This window comes from Aphidius gifuensis, linkage group LG1, assembly GCF_014905175.1.
Source record: "Aphidius gifuensis isolate YNYX2018 linkage group LG1, ASM1490517v1, whole genome shotgun sequence".
In the NCBI taxonomy this organism is placed as follows: Eukaryota; Metazoa; Arthropoda; class Insecta; order Hymenoptera; family Braconidae; genus Aphidius; species Aphidius gifuensis.
Window position 1 is genome coordinate 31,575,393 of NC_057788.1, and position 17,730 is coordinate 31,593,122.

The following is a 17,730-nucleotide window of genomic DNA, read 5'->3' on the forward strand; positions in this document are numbered from 1 at the left end:
TACAATTTATTGTTGTCTATCAAAACACAAAAAAAAAAAGAAAAATATACATAAAAAGAAAAGAAAAAAAATTCTTACACTAAAGTTTCTGCTTTTCTGGTTTCTGGTTTTCTGGTGCCCAGAGTTTGAATGTTCTGTCATAGGATGTTGTTGCAATGAATTTATGATCAGCTGAAACATCAACAGACATAACTTTACCATCATGTCCAGGCAATGTTTTGAGTGGTTGCCAAGTTTTATTTGACCATATTTTAGCAGTTCCATCATATGATGCTGTAACTAAATACTGTCCTTCACCTCTTTGATATTTAACATCAGATAATAAATTAGTATGTGCTGGTATTGTATAAATACAACTACGTTTTCTTAAATCCCAAATTTTACATGTATTATCTTCATTAGCTGTTGCAATATGATAACCATTTGGTGAAAAATCAATGCCAAATACTGTTTTTAAATGTCCTTCCATAAACATAATACAACGTCCAGTACGTAAATCCCAAACTCTACCAAATGAATCATGTCCACCAGTTGCAACAACACTACCATCAATTTGAAAACTAATACAATGTACAGCTTTAGCATGTCCCTCTTGATGTAATACTTCAGTTTGTTGTTCTAAATCCCAAAGACGCCATGATGCATCATGACAACAAGTACCAAGAAATCTACCAGATGGATGAAATGCTATTCTTGATACTCTATGTGGTTCATGTCCTTCAATTTCAGCAAGTGGTGTTTCACCTAAACCACCACCCCATAATTTAACTGTTCCATCAGTTGCACAACTTGCTAATACACAAGTTTGACTTGTATTTTCATCCAAAACATCTTGTGTAATTGTTGCCTTTGGATGAAATACAATACAGCCAACATTACAAGCATGTCCCTTGAGAATTCTCAACTGATTACAACCAGGAACAGACCAAAGTTTACATAAACCAGTCCATGATGATGTTGCAAGTATTTTTGAATCTGGACTAAATTGACAATATGATATTGGTCTTGTATCACCAAATTGTGAACTACATATAATTAATGAATTTAATTTTTTTAATAATTCTTGTCTTTTAGCTGTTTTAATTGCAATTGGTAGCGCTAATTCATCTCTAGCATTATCTAATCTTTTTTTAGCACGTGGTAATGAATATTTTGCAATCCAAATACGTGCATTTTGTAATGTATCTGGTCCTTCATGATACCATGTTGTTTCAGTATCTTTATCAACTGGATGTGATGGTTTATCTTCATCATATTTTCTTTTAATAGCATCATCACCTAGGCTTGCTAATAATTCACGTAATCTTGTTCGTCTATCAGCAGGATCTTCACCAAATAAACATATTGGTTCACTGTGTTGTCGTAAATGTTTTTTAACTTCTGAATCATCTGTTGATACATTTATTTGTCTTGCTTTTTTTCTTCTTTCAAATTCTTCAAGTACAGCTTGTCTACTACTTGATATGTTATCCTCAAGTTCCATATATTCATTTGATATATGAAAATTTGGACCTTGAGCTGTTGATAAATCATTATTGCCATCTTTTTCATCATCAGAATTATCACCAGCTGCTAATCTACTTCTGTCTGCCTCTTCAAGTGATCCATAATGTATTGTTTTTGGTTTTTTAACATAAACCAAATCTTCATCGTCTGACATTATTTATATTCTATATCAAAAAAATTAAATAATATTATTATATTTACTATTTTTTATTTACATATAACCTCAAAATTCAATTTTAATTTATTTTTCACTTGGAATACTTACTTTTTTTTATTAAAACTTTTTATAATCTAAACAATTAATTTATTTTTAAACTTTTATAATTATTATTTAATTTTTAACATAATATCTATTTGTTTATGTTTGTGTTTTTTATTTGTTTGTTATACAAAAACGTATGCCATATGATTATAATTTATAACGTAGCGTAGCGCCAAAAGTTTCGACAATAAAATAATAATATAATTTACTTTATCTATTGTTGATATGTTTTTTAAAAATCAATTTGAAATTTTTCGATCAATATAAAAAATATTATAAATTGTTTAAAAATAATTAAGTTGAGGAGAGACACCCGGAAAAGAAACAAAATAATAGAAAAAAAATTATATTTGAAATCAATTCCATGAAAATGTTTAACAATTATAAATAAATGTTTTTTTTTTTTTTTGTTTATTGTTTTTTTATTATTTAAATATTTAATTGAAAAAATAAATACCTAAAGATAATTATTAAAATAATATAATTAATTTATTAAACAATTTAATCCATAATATCCACATGCTGATATTCGTTTTGTAATTTTCTAACTTTAACATTTTTCCCATGATTTTCAGAAAACTCAATGCAATTTTCATTAGAATAATCTGTCAATAAATTTGTCCATTGAATATCTAAATTATCTGTTTTAATTGGTTCTTTTTCAATTGCTTCATAATAGCCCTTAGACAATGATCCACTAGCAACAACATTTAACAAACAATTTGGATTTATATTAACAATTAATTGATAAGCATAAATAAGTAAAATAACATCAACTGAAGTTTGATAAATTTCTAAATAATTAAAACCCAATGGTAGCAAATTTGTTAATAAATTTGCTATTCCATCATTTCTAATATTTTTACAACAACCACAAGACAGATTTTTCAATGAATTAAATTTCGAAAATAATTCATCAGTTATGTTATTATTAAAACTGATATTTAATTTTTCAAGTTTTTTCATTGAAGTTAAAAATTGTAAACCTACGTTTGTTATTCTTTTACAACCTTCAACATTGAGGTCAATAATTTCAATTGAATTTTTTGATAAACGTCCAAGTATCCAGTCATCAACAGCATCAACATATGCAATATTTAAAAATTTTAACTTTTCAAAATTAGTTATACTTTTGATATTTGTATTAAATATACAATGTGAAAAATCAATTGATAAAATTTTATGTTTTTTTGGTATTGAATTAATGACAAATCCTGCAGTATCAGTTCTTTTAATTTGAAACCAAAAACTTGTATAGAATTTAAAATTTTTTAAACGTCTCATGTTGATACAAAAATCAATAAAATGATTTTGATCCTTAAATTCAATTTCTATATTTAAAGTCACTAATTTATGACAGTACTTTTTGATAACTGGTAGTATTGATGAATCACAAACTGATCCAAGTCGTAATTCTTTTAAATATTTACCACATTTTGATAGGACTAGTTCAACTTGTGGTTGTTCAATGTGTTGTAAATAATATTTTTCGAAATCAATTATTGTTATTGTTTGCCAAAAGTATTCATTTTCTAAAAAAAAATATAACATGTTAGTTTTATATTAAAAATTAAACTGTATTAGAGTATAAATTAAAAATATTTTACGTTGATTTATAATTTGATTTATCTTATTTTGATCAGTCGGTTTATAATAAGATATTTCATTACTAAATAATTCATCTAGACCAGTACTTTCATCTTCATCTTGTGATTCACCAAATGATTCAATTTCACGAATTTTTTTACGTTTATTTTTTCCATAATTCATTTTTGAACATCTTTTTCTTTGACTAGGTTCTTCCATTTCATGACAATTCAAATTCATATTATTCTGTAAATAAATATTTATTGAGTTAATTAAAATACAATGCTTATCATCATGTTAATTAACAATTAATAAATAGATAAATGTTAATTGTTTATTAAAACATAATATCAATAATTTGATGAAATAAAATTTCTCCAACTAGTAATTTCAATTTATAATAATTAAAAAATTATATTGCTGAAATGTAATATTTGTTAATAAATATAAAAATTATTCTACTGACTTTGAAAATTATTTCTAATTAAATACGGTAGTTTTTATAAATATTTATTGATTAATATTTTGATAATTAAATACTTGTTTTCATTTTTTTTTTTCTAAATTTTAAAATGAATTTATTGTTTTGTTTTTTCTTAAATATATTTTCTCAATTAGAAGGGTATTAAATCGTGATTTAAAGTATTTTTAATGTTAATCTTATATATATTTTTTTAGAGGGGTTTAAAATTTAAATGCCCTGATGTTTCGACAGTCAGCCATTTTTAGAGCTGATTCAAGTGCCATCATTGATTCTACTTTTTAACTAATTTAAAATATTTTTTATATCACAATAAACAATTAATCAATATAAATAAAATTGTCATTATTATTAAAAAAAACTTGTTAATATTTTCAACAATTAAAACAAATTAAAAAGACACTATTAAAATAAATTCCCATCAAATTAATTTAACTCTAATATAATAAATTTATTTTACTAAATTTTTTTTTGTGTGTCTTGTTATTATTAAAATTAATAATTTATTAAATAACACTCCACATGTAGGTAGAAAAAAATAAATAAATAATTAATAACAATTATTAAAAAAAATAAAAAATCACTTTTAATCCACTAATAGTTATATAGTGAGCACGTGGAAAAATAATAATCATAAAAAACTTATAACCAAAAACTATTGTAATTTTTACTTTTCACAGTAATTAAATATTAAAATATATATTAATTAACTATTTAATTATTAATAATTAATGATAGTCGAGGAATATTATCATATTAATTTTTTTAAATGACAAATTAGAACTTACTTTGAACAATGGTTATTAAAAAAAGGCAAATGTTTTGGAGAATAGAGTTCACGTGTTAACATAACTATTACAATACATAGACATAAAAGAAACTATTATTTTTTTTTTTTTTTTTTTGGTTACCTATTGATGCAGTCCGGCGCACTTTTAATTTCCGTTTTTACAGGATATTTTAAAAGTTATTCCTTCACGAATAAATTAATTAAAAAACTAAATTTTCGAAAAAATTAATTTAAATTTAAAAATATAAAAAAACAATATAATTTTTTTTTATTAAATAAATTTTTATTTACAAAATAATAATGTTTATTAAAAATTATAAAAATTGACAATTTTATTTTTTTCATCATTTAGGAATGATTTTTATTAAATTCTATAATAAAAAAAATTTTATGTAAAAAATTTGTAAATATTTTATTAATCATACAGTCTACTGTCTAATCAACTTTAATTAATTTAAACAATAAAAAACCATTGTCTAAATAACAATAAAAAAAAGATAGAAAAAAAATTGTAAATAAAATTATTTAATTATAATTTGTTGTTTAAAAATTTCGATATTATTTCGTACGATAAAAAATTGACTCGTTTATTTTTCTAGGCAAGATCTGTTCATTAAAATTTAAAAAAAAAAAAAATGGACTATTTTTTATCAACAAAAATTAAGTCAATAAAAATTTAAAAGAAAATATAAAATTTTGATGTTTATAACATAATAATTTCGGTATTTTTGATTTTTAAAAAATTTTCTATAGATAAAATTGTTTTTTTTTTCAACAATAAGGGTTTGGAATGACTCCAACACCAACACCACCTTCATGAGCACACATTGGTGCTGCATATGTCCATTTATTTGTTTGTGGATCATAAACTTCAACTTCTGAAAGATTACTGTCACCATCATAGCCACCAATGGCCCATAATTTTCCCATATTTGCGACTAGAGCTGCTCGGCTTCTCATCATGTTCATTGAAGCAACAAATTCCCATCTTAACAACAAAAAACAACAACACAATTGTCATCAACAATTCAACAGCATATCTTGTTGAAAAATAAATAGTAAATGTAAACTTACGTATCCTTTTTCGGATCATAAACTTCAACAGTTCTTAAAAATGATGTTCCATCATATCCACCACAAGCATACATTTTTCCAAACAATGTTGCAACACCAAGTCGACATCTACGTTTCAACATTGGCTTGACAGTTGTCCATTCTTTTGTTTGTGGATCATAACGTTCAACTGAATCAAATATTGATAGACCATCATGTCCACCAAGAGCATAAATATAACCTTCGAAAGCAACAACTCCACCAGCAGATCTATGCTTATTCATTGAACGTAACATTTCCCATTTATCAGTTGATGGACAGTATCTTTCAACAGTATTCAATGATATCAAACCATCATATCCACCACAAACATATAGATAATCATTCAATGCAGCTGTTCCAACAGCACTTGAAAAAAAAAACAACAACATTATTTATTAAAATATATATTTACAATTTTTTAATAAACAATTACCTTCTTTTACAATGCATTTGTGCAATAATTTTCCATGATCTCAATGCAGGATGATAAACTTCAACAGTTGATAATCTTTCAACTCCATTATATCCACCAAATGCATATAATTTATTCTCATGAACAGCAACACCAACTCGTGATCTATCCATTGTCATTGCCTCTGATCTTCGCCACACCTGATTATGTGGATCATACACCTCAACTGTACTCAATGAATTACCATATTTTGTTAAACCACCAACAGCAAATATATGTCCAACAATATTATTACAAACTCTTGGTCTAAATCTATAACTATCCAGTAGATTTTTTCTACCAGGTATCAAATGACAATCTTTGGCTTCATCTAATAAATCTCTGGAATAAAAAATCATCTGATAATTTAGTTTTTTTTAGTTTATTATTTTGTATACTAACCTACACTCGTGACATCTTTTAATAAGATCCTCTTTTGCAACATGTTCGACTAGATATTCTGGACTAAGTAATGGTAGCTTAACAAATTTTAATAATGTTGATAAATATTTAATTCTATCATCTTTATTATGTTTAATCCATCTTATAACAGCTTCAAATACTTGTACCTCTGATGATACATAAAGTTCATCTTGTGATATTAAATTATTAACATCATTTATTGTTAATGATAAAAATTCATCTGAATTTGATACTTGATAAAAATATTGTGTTATATATTTTGTTGCTTCTTCGACTAGTGTTACACAATTTAATCTATCAGCAAAATTACATATACCAAGTGCATTGTAAGGATGAAGATGTGATATCAATACATCAGCACATGCATCACGTACTTTTGTTAATTGTAAAAATGATGCACCCATCATGATGCTTTGTACATTGTCTTTGTTTAATGTTACTTTACCAGAATATGCAAAATTTATCAAAGCTTCCAATGCACTAGATAATTTGATAAAATTAATTTTAAATTATTCATATTACAACTTTCAAAAATATATATGTTATTTACTTACACAGCATCGAAACCCTGAAGTGTTATATCTTTTTGTTTACTTTCTACCATGTTATTTAAAAACATTGCATGAAAATATGGAATTGTTGCAGCCAGTACAACTCTATGTGCACTAAATGTTTGTCCTTCAACCTTTTTAAATAAAAGTAAATAAATAATATTAATAAATATAAAAAAATGATAGGTTATACATGGCTTTTATTAAATACCTTGAGTGTGACGTCACATAATTTTCCTTGTCTTCTAATTTCTTCAAATATTGGAAAACCTTTTGAAAATAATTCTGGTTCTTGAAATACTGTTGTCTTTTCATTTTCATTTTCACTTTTTAATTGTTCCGGAGCACATGACATATTATTATTAGTTAAAGTTGTTGAATTTAAATTAAAATAACGCTGTTGTTGTTGTTGTTGTTGTTGTTGATGATGATTATGACGTACAAAACCGGCCCCTCTGACACGTTCAGCTGGTCTTGATACACCGCGAGTCACTCCCCATACTACTCCACCACTTTCTCCTCCTTCCGTCCCTTGCCTTTGTACAAAATACAAATAGACATACGTCAAATATATTAGTTTTTTTTTTTTATCTATTCAAACAACGTTATCAGATAAAAAATTTAAAATAAAAAAAATATTTTAGTAAAATAAAATGAGTAAATAAATTTCCTAGAAATAAATATATTTCTTTTTTTTTTTTTAATATTATTAATAATTAATTTAAAAATATATATGAATTTTTTTTTTATTTATAATTTTTTTAATTAGATGATAAGCTGTTTAAAATTGAAAATTAAATTTTAATTTTTTAATAAAATACTTACTGCATGAGTTTCGAAGGGAAAATAAAAAAGTTTTTTTTAATTAATTGAAATTTTTAATAATTTAATTTGATGATTTAAAATGTTTCTTGGTGAACCTTGAAGACACAAGTGAACCACAAAAAGCTAACGAACTCCTTTTAAATACTCTAAGCATTTCTTTGTGTCTAAACTTGGAATCACTGATATGCAGATGTTCTGCCAGCTCATAAGAATTTTACATTTTTTAAAAAATTTTTTGTAGTTTTTTTTTTTATCTTTTTAAATTTCTTTATTTCATTCATGTTTTTTGTTCTATCAAGAATATAAAATTTATCTTTATATATATTATTTTTAAATATCCTAAATTTCTTAGAAAAAAACAAAATAAAATATAAACTACGTTATATTAATAATGTTAATATGTTTTTTATTTATTTTAATTCTTTTTCGTTCGTGACAATTATTTTTTCATTGCCAAGAACAATAGAAATTTTTTTTTCAGCAAGTTCTTTGTGTTTTTCATCAAAATTTATACCAACAAATTTAGTTTTTTAAATAAAAATAGAAATAATAATACATGTACTTTGTTTATTTAATAATTAGTTAATTAATTAATAAAAAAAACAAGAAAAAATTAAAAATTAAATGGTTTTTTATTTGAAACCTTGATTTTAATTATTTTAATTATGTTTTTTTTTTAATTAAAAGTATAATTATTAAGTTGATCTTTAAACTGTTGTATCAATTTTTTACTAAAATGTAATTGACTACTAATTACATATTTATTTGTACTAATTATCACTTGTCATTTTAATAAATTCAACTATTTTTTTTTCTAATTAAAATGAATTTTTTTACAGTTAATTATTTAATTTAATTTTTCAAATAATTATTTCTAAAATATATACTTATTAATAATTAAAAAATAATTTTATAATTTATTATTGTTATACTAAAAATTAAAAAAATTAAAAAGATTCGAATTTTTAGTTTTAAAAAATTCTACAAAATGGCCGAAGCTCTCAAGTCAAAGTCACGTGACATAAACAAACACTTAAAAATAACCCAAAAAAAAAAATATTTATAAACAATAATAGTAAATATAAACGAGCAAAGTAAAACCAAGTAAAGCAAAGCGTGGTTTCAATAAAAAAAAATGGATTTTAATTTTGTAAAAGAAATTGAATGTAATCAAGGAGGAGTAAGAGCTGTTCGTTTTAGTGTTGATGGTTCATATTGTGTAACATGTGGTTCAAATAGAACAATAAAACTTTGGAATCCTCATCGTCATGCATTATTAAAAACATATTTTGGACATGGTGATGAAGTACTGGATGCATGTACAGCATGTGACAGTAGTCAAATAGTATCATGTGGTGTTGATAAATCAGTGATACTTTGGGATGTAGCAACTGGTACACCATTACGTAGATATCGTGGTCATGCCAGTAGTGTAACAACAGTAAGATTTAATGAAGAATCATCAATGGCAATATCTGGATCACGTGATAATTCTGTTATGTTTTGGGACATGCGTTCAAAATCAATAACACCAGTACAAACATTAAACGATGCCAAGGATTCAATTTCAAGTATAAGAATATCTGATCACGAAATTCTATCAGCCTCTTATGATTGTAAAATAAGAAGATATGACATACGTGTTGGACAATTATCAACAGATTGTCTTGGTGAACCAGTCACATGTGCTAGTTTTACACGTGATGGACAATGTATTGTTGCAAGTTGTGCTGATGGTTCTGTTAGATTATTAGATAAAGATTCTGGCGAATTACTTGGTGAATTTACTGGACATACTGTTGATAATTTATGTCTTGAATCAAGTGTTGATTGTTATGATACAAAAATAATGTCAGGTTCTGCTGATGGTAAATTATGGATATGGGATTTAGTTAGTCAAAATGTCATTGCAAAACTTGTTGGTGATAAATTATCAAAACATGCAACTGTATCAGTAGCTGTACATCCACAAGAAAATTGTATTATTGCTGCAAATGGTGCCAGTATTTTAATGTGGTCAGAAAATAAAAAAGATATTTAAAAAAAACATTTCATATTTCTCTTTTTTTTTTTTTCTCTTCTTGCTGAATAAAATTGTACGTGCTGACACCTGGTGTAGATTGACGAATAGTATATGTGTGTGTGTGTTTAACTGTTTATGTTTATGTTGTTGTCCTTGTCAATGGTTCAATGTCCAAGTCACAATTGTGGTGGGCAAGTTGTTGTTGATTACTCTACTCCATTTTTATTGATTATTATTTAAGATATTTCTACGCATATATAAATATATTTTTTTGTTTTAAACTGATCATCATTGTCATCGTCCAAAGTACATTATAAACTGGTTATTTCTTTTTTATAATAAATAATAATTTAATTATCAACACTCAGGCGTTGGCTAGACCAAATCAATCCAGTTATTTCAACGTTCGACATTAATTACATCAATTGGTAAATATATATATCCAAGAGAGAAAGTTTGTATAACTGTTTTTGCTGGATAAACTTTCATAATAATTATTTCAGATATATAAAAATGGTACGAAAAGAATCAGTATATGTTGTTGGTGTTGGTATGACAAAATTTGAAAAACCAGGAACACGAGATGATTTTGATTATCCACAAATGGCCAAAGAAGCTGTAACAAAAGCTCTACAAGATGCTAGAGTATCATACGATGAAATAAATGCTGCATGTGTTGGCTATGTTTATGGTGATTCAACATCTGGTCAACGTGCATTATATGAAATTGGATTAAGTGGTTGTCCAGTTTATAATGTTAATAATAATTGTTCAACTGGTTCAACAGCACTTATCCTAGCTAAACAAATAATTGAAACTGGTAAAGCTGATTGTGTACTTGCATTGGGTTTTGAAAAAATGGAAAAAGGTTCATTAACATCAAAATTTAATGATCGTACAAATCCAATGGATAAACATGTTACATTAATGGCTGAATTATCTGGTATTAATCAAACTCCAATAACAGCACAGCTATTTGGTAATGCTGCTATTGAACACATGAATAAATATGGAACAAAAGCTGAACATTTTGCTAAAATTGCATATAAAAATCATCTACATTCAGTTAATAATCCATACTCACAATTTCAAGATAAATATACATTGGAACAAATTAAAAATTCACCAAATGTATTTGGTCCATTAACTAAATTACAATGTTGTCCAACATCTGATGGTAGTGCTGCTGTTATATTGGCAAATCAAGATTTTGTACGTCGTCATAATTTACAGCATCAAGCTGTTGAAATATTAGCCATGGAAATGACAACAGATACAGCAACAACATTTGCTGAAAAAAGTCATATTAAAATTGTCGGGTAAATAATTATATACTTACATCTTTTTTATCTTAATTAATTTATATTTACGATAACGAAAAAAATTGATTAATATGTTGATGATAATTTCAAGGAAATGAGTCAACATAATATATAATTCGTTTTTTATTTATCATTGGAAATAATATAATTTTGAATTAATAATTTCAGCTATGATATGACAAAAAATGCAGCAGATAAAGTATTTGCAAGTGTACCATATTCACCATGTGATGTTGATGTTATTGAACTGCATGATTGTTTTTCTGCAAATGAATTAATAACATATGAAGCATTGGGTCTTTGTCCACCTGGTAAAGCTGGTGAATTAATTGATTCTGGTAATAATACATATGGTGGTAAATATGTTATAAATCCAAGTGGTGGATTAATATCAAAAGGACATCCGCTGGGAGCAACTGGTTTAGCTCAATGTGCTGAGTTATGCTGGCAATTACGTGGTCAAGCTGGTAAACGTCAAGTTGCTGGTGCTAAATTAGCATTACAACAAAATATTGGACTTGGTGGTGCTGTTGTTGTTGGTCTTTATAAACTTGGTTTTTCTGGTACAATTAAAAAAAGTCTTGTTAAAGCTGCTGTATCACCAGATGGCTTTAAAGCAAATGCTGTATTTAAAGTATTTGAAAGTGCTATGAAAGAAGATGAAGATGGCTTGATTGATAAATTTCGTGGTATTTATGGTTTTACAATTACAAATGGACCAGATGGAACTGAAGGTTACTGGATTATAAATGCTAAAACTGGAAAAGGATCTGTTGAATTTAATGGAAAAACTAAACCAGATGTGCTATTTACCATAAGTGATACTGATATTGTTGATTTTATATCTGGTAAATTAAATCCACAACAAGCATTCTTTCAGGGTAAAATTAAAATCAAAGGAAACATGGGACTTGCTATGAAATTACCAGATTTACAAAAAAAAGCTGCTAAAAAAATTGAGCTTTTAAAATCTAAATTATAATTCTCTTCTTGCTTTTAATATTCATGATTTATTTTGACTTGTGCAATCTTTTTGTTTAAAAAAAAACTAATTTAATCATTACACAAACAAACTTGAACAATTCAAGTTTTATATTTTTATTTTATGGTATTAATTATTGTATAATTAGCGGGTAGGTGGTAAGGATTTGTTGTAAATTTTATAAGAAATTTTTTATATGTAATGTAACATTACTAGTGTTGCAAAAAAAAAAAAAAAAAAAAGTCTATTATTGTGGCTAGGACTTTAATCAAATAAAAAAAAAAGGGGCTGGGCAAATGATTAGATAAATAAAAGAAGCAAAAATTTATAAAACATATATTGTTTTGTTTATTTAAAATAAATTAATTTTGTAAAATAATTAAATTAACACAATGCTATATTTATCTATTATTCACGAACATCATCATCGATTAAACCATACGCTGAATATTTCTTTGTTGATAGAACGCTTGCGCAAATAAAAAGCTCATTTAAAAAAAAGATGTCCATGATTCAGTAGTCGTCAGGTACGTCAGGCCAAAAGTCGACGAAAAAACATTTAAGTAATAATAAAGTCATCGATATTTCTGGCTCTCATTCAGAAGAGCTTTACTTTGCGTGTGTATCAACACAAAAATAAAATAACAAACACGAAATACAAAATAGAAAAAAATAATTACCGCGGTGCATTGAACCTAGAGTATATTTGTAAAAGAAATAAAAAATACAAAGTATAATTAAATTGATGTTTGTTATGTAATAAATAAAATAATAAATTAAAAGAAGAAAGTAATACTAATAATAATAAAAGAAACTGGAATCAAAAGCAAAAAGAACGAAAGCTCAAATGTATAACGGTCGCCGTATCGAGGCGAAGGTGAAGAAGTCGTTGTATCGAGGATGTCACTACCGCGTGAGTGGAGTTTCAATAAAGAATCCAGGACCATCATTGACAGTCATAATTTATCAAATCTCAATAATAATCGTGAAAATAATAATTTTAATAATTATCAGCATATTACAACATCACAAAAAGAATTTGGAAAAAATACAATTACCTCAATTGTTGATGAAAATGATATGAATAATAAAAATCAATTGGGTTCATTATTTTCAATTCATTCAGCTCCAGTTTATGATTTAAATACAACATCAAATTTACCATGTAAACCAGTATCTCTTGTTGTTCAAACAACAGCAAATTCAACTCCAATTGTACCACCAATATTACCACCATTATCATCATCATCACCATCATCACGTTTATCATTACCACCACAACCAAGTCCAGAAACAAATGACGATGAAGACAATGATAATTTATTAACAATATCAAGTTTAACTGCTCGTCCACTTATTGCTAAATCACGTGAAATAAGATCATCACGTAAATGTAAAAATAAAAAAAATATTAAAAATAATAAATTAATTAATAAAAATTCAACATATGTACCTTTGGATGGTGGTTATGGCTGGGTCGTTGTTGGTGGTGCATTTTTTGTACAATTTTGGGTTGCTGGACTTGTTAAATCATATGGAGTTTTGTATGTTGAAATTATGGAAACATTTAATGATTCATCAGCTGCTGTTGCATCATGGATACCAGCAATTCTTTCATGTTTGTGTCTTGCACTTGGTAAGTCCATATTAAATATATACATAGTCTTTACCTTGAAATTTATTGAGCTAGGTTACTGGGTCAATATCATTTAATTTTTTTAAAATATATTATTTCAATTTCAGCACCAGTAACAAGCATACTGTGTCAAAAATACAGTTGTCGTTCTGTTGTATTTATTGGTGGAATTTTTTGTGCACTTGGTTTGACAATAAGCTACTTTGCAACAAGTCTAGTTCATCTATTTTTTAGCTTTGGTATACTAACAGGTAATTCATCCAGCTTGATGACTTGTTTGAAATTTTTTTTTTCCAATAAAATAAAATAATGAACAAATTGGTTTTAGGTATTGGTGGTGGACTATCAACAACACCAGGTATTATTATTGTATCAACATACTTTGATAAACATCGTGCACTTGCAAATGGCATATGTGTTTCTGGTACAGCAGCTGGAAGTTTCGTATTTCCATTGTTGATTGAAATATTAGTTGCAAATTTTGGCTTTCATGGTACATTTTTAGTACTTGGTGGTTGTATGTTACACGTATGTGTATCAGCAACTTTATACAGACCACTTGAAGATAATCCAGAAGCAATGGTCATCAATGAAAATTCAATAGTTAAAAAAATAATCATAAATAATGATGATGATGATGATGGTGATGATAATAATGATAACAATGAAAATAAATTACTGCCAATAAAACAAAAAAAACTTGAGCTATTATTTGATAATAATGATAAAACAAAAAGACATAATTTATTAAATGAATTATTTCATCAAAATGGTACAAAAAATATTGATTTAATTGATAATGAAGAAGAAAAAGATATAATGGGTGAAGAATTACAAATGAAGCCAATACAAAAAATTCGTAGTTCAAGTATATTACACAGTGTTGAAGATTTATCAACAGATTCAACATGTGTTTATAAAGCAAGGCCATCAATTAAATCATTAAAATTATCATCATTAACAGTAACACATCCACATTTAATGAAAAAATCAACAATACAAGAATCACCAATTAAAATAAAAATTAAACGAACAAGTATAATACAAATAATAAAGCGATACATTGATTTAAATTTATTAAAAGATCCGCAATTTATTATGATGTGTTTATCTGTTACATTAATGAGTACTGGAAGTCCATATATGCTTTATTATCTTCCTGCTTATGTGCATGCATGTGGTTATACTAAATCAGAAGCTGGTTATCTTGTTGCAATATCAGCTGTGTTGGATCTTTGTGGACGTCTTGGTCTTGGTTGGTTGTCTGATCTTCATTTATTCGACAGACGAAAAGGATACATTGGAAGGTAATTTATTTATTTATTTATTCATAATTGTTTTAATAATAATATTTATTTATTTCATTTTAGTATTGTTGCTGCTGGTATTGCAGTGTTGGCTATTCCAATGGCACAATCATTTTACATACTTGCTTGTTCAGTTGGTATTTATGGATTATGTCTTGGTTGTTGGTTTCTACTTGTTCCAGTACTTCTTGCTGATCAATATGGTACTGATAAAATATCATCAAGCTATGGACTCGTTAGAATGTTTCAAAGTATCGGTGCCATCTCCATTCCACCACTTGCAGGTAATATTAAAATATATATTAAAATTCATTCAATTGCAACAATAATAACAACAATTTAATATTCGTTCAACATGCAATAGTAATTTGTAAAATTTATTATAATATTCTGCTTTTAATTGAATAATTATTTTGATGATTTATTTGATCGATAAAAAATAAATAAGCACGTGGAAAACACAGCATGAAATTATTGTTTAAACATTAAATTAAAAATATATAAAATTAATTTAATTAATCAATTACAATCAACCATTCAATTATCCCTCATTTTAATCAATTATTTATCATTTGATATTTTATTATTATTATTATTTGATAATCAATTAAAACTACCCACGTTTAATATATACACATTTGTGTCTTGCGTCAGTGTATCACTTCCGTAAATCGACCAGGCTTCCTTTATTGATTTATTCATACTTTTTTTTACCATTCAATAGTAACAAATAAAAAGTATCCCGTGACGTTAACAATTCAATGGAAAATTATACATTACACAAGGGTGAATTGAATTGAATTGTTTTTTTTTATTAATGTCTCAACCCGGGGGTGTTCATTGTCTCCAATGAAATTTTATCGATTTGCAGGGACTGAGTCAATGTGTTACTTATTATTGTAGGTAATTTGATTTTATTTTTTTTTTTTATTGTTTAATAATAACACGTGGAGATGGGAAAATTGATAATTAATTTGAAAAAAAAAAAAATTAGTTAATTTAAAAACAAAATAGAAATTTAGTTTTAAAATGTTTTTTTTTTTTTTAACTTTTTTTTTGTTAATATGAGTACAAGGTTTTTTAAATTATTATTATTGCTATTTTCTCATTTTAAATGTTGGAAATATAAAAAAGTTTCGAGGTCAAGTTGAATAAGTAAAAATTAGAGATAAAATTTTTTTTTCTCTTCTATTTTGTAGAACATGATATATATTACTTTTTATCAATGCCAGAATAAATTTCTCATTTTCTATGATAATTATATAATGCAATTTTCAAGGTGTATTTTAAAAATATTGCGCAGTCTTTTTATGATAGAAAACTTGGTTCAATAATCAATAAGATCTTCATCATAAACACTCACTGGTAAACAAGAAAAACAAATAAATAAAAAATATATTATTTCAAGGTTGTCTTGTTACTTTTTCATTAGATGATATTATTTTTGTACATAGGGTGAAGCAAACACCTTGAAAAATTATTTTTCCAATAAATCTGAGACTTTAAAAAAATACATATGAGAAGCTTGTTGTTTAAATAAGATTTTACAATATTTAATTTACAAATTTTCCATGAAATTTTATTTGAACAATCATATGTATCTGAATTTATTAGAATAATTAAATATATTCTTGTTTTTTCTCCTAGAAAATCCTTTGCTTGACTAGGACTATAATAGCTTTTTTTTTATTTTAAAAATTGCAAAGATTTCGATTTTTTTTCTACTGTTCTATCACTAATTTTTTTCTATATAATATTTCTAATGTCTACAGGATACTTGAGAGATGTAACTGGTAGTTACTCAGTGTGCTTTCTTTGCATGGGAACATGTATGATCCTTGGAGGATTACCTCTACTTCTAGTATCAAGTTCTCCAAAAAAATCATCAAAAGTTAATCATCCCGACGAAGACAACAAAGATACATCAAAATAATTATTACTATTATCATCTGTTTCAAGTATTTCATGAAGAATTTTAGTCAAAAAATTTAATTCAATTATCATGAAGATGGTAGATGTTGTGATGGTAGAACAAGTTGAAAAAAAAAATATTTTTTATTTATTTTACATTATCATTTAGTTGTTGTTTTTAAATAAAATAAAAAAATGTTCAAATTTAAAATAACATCATGATGTAATTGCAATGTAAATGTGTTTATAAAATTTTATGAAATAATATTAACACAAGAGCTTTTTAATAATGACGATGAGAAAAATAAAACAAAAAAAAAAACAATAATTGCACATTGTTTGTGCTTCGAGTGATATATTCTTAATAAATTGTCATTTCACTTGAAATTTTTTTATGACCAAGAAAAATAAAAACATTAATTAATAACAATAAAAAAAACCAAATAATAAATTATAAAAATGATTGAGAATATTTTGAATGACACTGTGATTATAAAAGGTATGTAATTTCTTTTTTTTTTCTTCGTTTCTTTTTAATTATATAAAAACAAAAAAAAAAAAAAAAAAGTTAAATTATT

General features: G+C 25.7%; 5 protein-coding genes across 5 annotated transcripts; 3 read left to right on the forward strand and 2 right to left on the reverse strand.

Moving 5' to 3' along the window:
* Nucleotides 1-3: 3 nt before the first annotated feature.
* On the reverse strand, nucleotides 4-1,819 carry LOC122860477 (U4/U6 small nuclear ribonucleoprotein Prp4). Its single transcript, XM_044164308.1, has 2 exons — nucleotides 1,772-1,819; nucleotides 4-1,670 (listed from the first exon to the last, which is right to left on the reverse strand). Exon 2 carries the CDS (start codon nucleotides 1,658-1,660, stop codon nucleotides 80-82), a length of 1,581 nt encoding a protein of 526 aa, XP_044020243.1. The 5' UTR covers nucleotides 1,661-1,670; nucleotides 1,772-1,819; the 3' UTR covers nucleotides 4-79.
* A 3,066-nt stretch (nucleotides 1,820-4,885) lies between these two features.
* Nucleotides 4,886-8,098, reverse strand: LOC122860478 (kelch-like protein 18). Its single transcript, XM_044164309.1, has 7 exons — nucleotides 7,972-8,098; nucleotides 7,358-7,682; nucleotides 7,150-7,280; nucleotides 6,575-7,075; nucleotides 6,155-6,514; nucleotides 5,701-6,087; nucleotides 4,886-5,614 (listed from the first exon to the last, which is right to left on the reverse strand). Exons 1-7 carry the CDS (start codon nucleotides 7,974-7,976, stop codon nucleotides 5,398-5,400), a joined length of 1,926 nt encoding a protein of 641 aa, XP_044020244.1. The 5' UTR covers nucleotides 7,977-8,098; the 3' UTR covers nucleotides 4,886-5,397.
* Nucleotides 8,099-9,038: 940 nt separating this feature from the next.
* Nucleotides 9,039-13,040, forward strand: LOC122860480 (sterol carrier protein 2). The gene is made up of 3 exons (XM_044164311.1): nucleotides 9,039-10,422; nucleotides 10,498-11,313; nucleotides 11,485-13,040. Exons 2-3 carry the CDS (start codon nucleotides 10,508-10,510, stop codon nucleotides 12,296-12,298), a joined length of 1,620 nt encoding a protein of 539 aa, XP_044020246.1. The 5' UTR covers nucleotides 9,039-10,422; nucleotides 10,498-10,507; the 3' UTR covers nucleotides 12,299-13,040.
* LOC122860481 (WD repeat domain-containing protein 83) lies at nucleotides 9,107-10,422 on the forward strand. Its single transcript, XM_044164312.1, has one exon. It carries the CDS (start codon nucleotides 9,107-9,109, stop codon nucleotides 10,010-10,012), a length of 906 nt encoding a protein of 301 aa, XP_044020247.1. The 3' UTR covers nucleotides 10,013-10,422.
* LOC122860479 (monocarboxylate transporter 12) lies at nucleotides 12,799-17,448 on the forward strand. Its single transcript, XM_044164310.1, has 5 exons — nucleotides 12,799-13,934; nucleotides 14,042-14,185; nucleotides 14,263-15,241; nucleotides 15,305-15,525; nucleotides 17,014-17,448. The coding sequence occupies exons 1-5, from the start codon at nucleotides 13,199-13,201 to the stop codon at nucleotides 17,172-17,174; spliced, it is 2,241 nt and encodes a 746-aa protein (XP_044020245.1). The 5' UTR covers nucleotides 12,799-13,198; the 3' UTR covers nucleotides 17,175-17,448.
* The last annotated feature ends 282 nt before the right edge of the window (nucleotides 17,449-17,730 follow it).